Raw genomic sequence first — 4,391 nt, 5'->3', positions numbered from 1 at the left:
TACCGTGATCCTCTTTCATACCATATATAATTCTTTGAAGAGAAATCTTCTGATTTGTGCTCTGAACAATTTCAATGTAAAACTATATGATATATTAATTCTTGAAATAATAGTTTTCATAAAAATAAATACCAATACTCTAAAAACATCTGGGAGAAGGAGAGAGAAAGGACTAATCCGCATATAAAACGCAACAGATTCTCCTTCAGACTTCCCCTGCATTCTAATCAATACATTCGTATTCGAACATCGCCATCGATCGAAACGAGACGTAGATCGGGCGTTTCGAATACCAATCTACATTCTGCATATGACAGACGCGAGCGACACGCGGAAGCGTGCGCATGCGCGGTAGCTGGCGTCGAGCGTTTCGATTGGCCGCGCGGCTGATGTACACGTGACGCGTTGACCAATCGCCGGCGCGATCCGATTCAACAACGGCGACTTGCGCGACCTAGTTGCGACTTTAATTACTACGCGCTAGCGTCGTGCGATACGATTCATCGCTCGCACGCCGCTATCAGCCACCGAAGCGGAGACGCGAGAGCGATCAGTTTATCCAGGTTTACCCTGAACGCCGGGTTCTCTCGTTCGCGTCATCATCCTAGCGTTCTCGTCATCCCGTTTAAGGAAACGCCGTTCCTCCTCGTGAACGTCGACGCGCCGGGAATTCGACGCCGCGAGAACGCATCCGCGCAGCTGCGTGCGCGATCGAGAGCACGCACGCGCGCCTGTCATGTGTAAGTGTATTGTATGAGCGTGGATCGTCGGGCGTTCTCGCGTACGTGTATGCGAGCGCGACCGCGTGCGGGCGGTTCCCACACGACGTCGTCCGTGCAACAAGTGTCAAGAGGAGTAGGAGGCGGCGGCGGCAGCGGCGGTGGTTCCTTCAACTGTGCGGTGGTGTGGAATACTTGGTGCATGGTGCTGGTGGATCGGTGTGAGTGACGGATCGGTTGGACGGCTCGCGACGATCTCACCATCAACACCATCGTCATCATCGTTATCGTCATCACGACGTGCTGAAAGGATTCGTCACCGGCGAGGGCGCGGGATGGGCTGCGCCGTGAGCACCACCGGCGAGAAGGAGGCCGCCGAGCGATCCAAAAAGATCGACAAGGACCTCCGCGCTGATGGCGAGCGAACCGCCAGCGAGGTCAAGCTCCTGCTGCTCGGTAAATGCCCTTTCCCTTCGAACCCGGTGACTTCCGATACCTCGTACCCGATACGTCTCACTCGTGCAGGACGGGACGAGGACGGATGTAACGCCGTGATCCCGCTTTTTCGGTTCCGCTTCTCGGAAGACGATGGCAAATTTGCATCCCCTACTCGATGGCGATCTCTCTCTCTCTCTCTTTCTTTCATTTTCTCTCTTTCTACTCGCACCTCGCCTTGTATCGTGTATTGGACGTACGCTCGCCGAACGCTCCCGAAGGCGCCGCGTAAACCATGATCCATAGAATTAGTCCGTTCCTCTTATCGTTAGCTACGCTCTCCGCTTACATTCTCGAGTAGCTTTTCCATTCTCCTACTCTTCCAAAAGACAATCGCAAATATATCCTTCTTTCGTTTAAAGTAGAGAGTAACATAGTGTAACAGATTAATTATTTTAGACCCTATTATTTAATATTCGCTTTATATAAATATACATAAATATTCCTTGACATTATTATATATTAAATAAATTCTTGGCTTAGTATTTTTTCATGAAATATAATGTTTTTAATTCGTTTTCCCTTCTCGATACGAATCTGTTGCAATCAACGGTGTGTACGTTGATGGCACGCGAGATCGCTTCGAGAGATTCTGTGTTTCTTCCGCGACTGTAGATCCTACTCAATTTAGTAATATCTTTTATATATATTTTGTACTTTTCTCTTTTTCTCCTTCCAAGAATCGCTGAATATATTTCACTCTGGGATTCTGCGTACAAGAATTCTGTGTCAAGAAAGAACTCTAACTTTTCGTGAGTCATGAACTTATGTTTGTACAGGAAAAAGGAGCTGTAAACGCGTGTGGTTTATAAGAAAGGTGGCCCTAATTCAAGCGAAGAGCGCTTTCCTAACGTTTCGCGGTGACACGGTGTCTTTCGGATAATACGCTTTCGCGATTGCATGAATTCTGCGGTATCCTTTTTCGCGAGCGCTTCTCGAAATGTATGTGTATATGTGTGTCATGTTTCACGTCTTCTACATTATATTTGTGAAAATCTAAAAATTAGTTATTTTAATTTGCACAAAATAATATTATTTTAAAACGTAAAAATCTGTTTTATACATTATTTTAATTCTGTAAAATATATATATATATATTCTACAAACTATTTTAATTGTGTAAAATATATCCTACAAAAATAATGTAGTATCAAAAATAGCGCCAACTGAAAAAAATAAACGCATATATTGACTAAAAATATTTTAATCAAAAGAATTTAGTACAAAATAGTTATCTAATTTCCTATGTACGTGTATATGTGTGTCATATTTCACGTCTTCTACATTCTACATTATAAAACATAGACACGCTTGTGAAGGCAAAATTGCTTTCGTTATTTTGTTCATCACAACTGCGATTTAACTGTTTCTTCGCGAGAGAGAGAGAGAGAGAGAGAGAGAGAGAGAGAGAGAATGGGTTTTCTTAAAAAGAAGTTACGCAGCGTCCCAAAGCTATTAAGTCATCCTATTAACTATAGAGAGTCATAAAATTATGTATATATCTATATATTTTGTATTTAAAATATTGCAAAATTGGAATATATTTTTTAAATCCATGATTAAATTTATTTGGTGCCATGGTTTTGAAAAAATTGGAATTACTTAAACTATATGAAATATGTAAATATTTTTTCAATATATGATATATTTCTGAATTTGAATTAAAGATTTTTGAATTTTAATTAATCACTAAATATTAGATATTTAATATTGATCATTCGATATTATATATCTTGACAATAATGAGTGATTTAATATTGCTTAATATTGTCAATCGAAGAATTTCAAAATTTTTGACAAGTTTTGATCGAGAATGTGCAAAGACGCGAATGAATAGAACGCGTGCAACGTTACGGGAAACTTGAATCATCGGCCGCGTGTGAATCACGAGATTACGTCTCTCCAAGAGACATAATATATATATCTTCGTCTCACTTAGGGAAAAAATATTGTTCTTCCTCGAACGAGAACGAGTGGTCTCCGACAGGATGACTGGCTAAATCGCGAATCAATCGAACGAAACTTTACACAATGGAAAGGCCGATGATTAATCGGTTAATTGAATTCGTTTGTACGACTTAGCAAAATATCTCAAGTGCGAGTGTATTTGTATAGATTCACATTGATTAAAAAATAGCTGTCAGTCATACGTCAAATAAATATTAACATTGTATGATGTGGTAACAATTTTAATTATTATGTCAAGGAAGGCTTGCAACTTTCTCGATCATATGACACTCTTACTCGAGCAATAATCTCATTTACATAATCCAACAATTATTATCACTACATATATATACTTGCAATGATAATTTATTTAATATGTAACATATATATTTAATGTGTTAAAATTCAAGGTGCTGGCGAGTCTGGCAAGTCCACGATAGTGAAACAAATGAAAATCATTCACGAGACGGGCTACAGTAGAGAGGAATGTGAGCAGTACACAAAAGTAGTATACAGCAATACAATACAGAGTCTAATGACAATAATAAGAGCTATGGGGGAGCTTAGGATTGATTTTGCTGATCCCAATAAAGCGGTAAAGTTTTTATATCTTTCTATTAAATTGATGCAAAAGATTTATCGTATACATAAAACTTATCAATAGTTTTATTTGAAACAAAATTTGAGAGGGAGACGATAAATCTTTTTGCATCAACACTCGACAACATTGCTCATTATCAATGGCACTTTATTCGTGCCCCACTGACATTAGGTAATATCGGCCTTGTGTTTGCGTTGTAGGATATGGCGCGACAATTTTTCACCCTCGCATCGGCGGCAGAGGAAGGTGAACTAACAGGGGATCTAGCGTTATTAATGAAACGATTATGGCAGGACGCGGGAGTGCAGCTTTGTTTCACGCGTAACAGAGAATACCTGCTCAACGATTCGGCAGCGTACTATCTTAACGCACTTGACCGCATATCGCAACACAATTACATCCCGACACAGCAGGATGTTCTGCGGACGCGTGTCAAAACTACGGGAATCGTGGAGACGCATTTTTCCTTCAAGGGTCTACACTTCAAGTATGTTCGACGTGTACTTCATTTATTACTCAAAGATATTTATATAATTTGTCTTAATCTAGTATTATGTTAATTGATGATATTGAGTCATTCATTGAATCATTTCTAAACACGTGCGCGTCAAAAAGTTTTTACAAAAAAC

General features: G+C 40.2%; 1 protein-coding gene across 1 annotated transcript; it reads left to right on the top strand.

Annotated features, from left to right (window-relative positions):
* The first annotated feature begins 494 nt into the window (after positions 1–494).
* Positions 495–4,331, top strand: LOC115242665 (guanine nucleotide-binding protein G(i) subunit alpha-like). The gene is made up of 3 exons (XM_029819129.1): positions 495–1,175; positions 3,572–3,756; positions 3,963–4,331. Exons 1-3 carry the CDS (start codon positions 1,055–1,057, stop codon positions 4,320–4,322), a joined length of 666 nt encoding a protein of 221 aa, XP_029674989.1. The 5' UTR covers positions 495–1,054; the 3' UTR covers positions 4,323–4,331.
* Positions 4,332–4,391: the final 60 nt, after the last annotated feature.

This window comes from Formica exsecta, unplaced genomic scaffold (genome assembly GCF_003651465.1).
Source record: "Formica exsecta isolate Colony F162 unplaced genomic scaffold, ASM365146v1 scaffold614, whole genome shotgun sequence".
Classification (NCBI taxonomy): domain Eukaryota; kingdom Metazoa; phylum Arthropoda; class Insecta; order Hymenoptera; family Formicidae; genus Formica; species Formica exsecta.
The sequence above is the reverse complement of the archived record's forward strand: the minus strand, read 5'-3'. Positions and strand labels throughout refer to the sequence as shown.

What these genes read in the sequence shown, in the direction of transcription:
- LOC115242665 (XM_029819129.1), top strand. Translation starts at nt 1,055, where the DNA reads ATGGGCTGCGCCGTGAGCACCACCGGCGAGAAGGAGGCCGCCGAGCGA. An exon ending in GGTCAAGCTCCTGCTGCTCG is followed by an intron (nt 1,176 to 3,571) that starts GTAAATGCCCTT and finishes TTAAAATTCAAG; the next exon opens with GTGCTGGCGAGTCTGGCAAG. An exon ending in TTGCTGATCCCAATAAAGCG is followed by an intron (nt 3,757 to 3,962) that starts GTAAAGTTTTTA and finishes TTTGCGTTGTAG; the next exon opens with GATATGGCGCGACAATTTTT.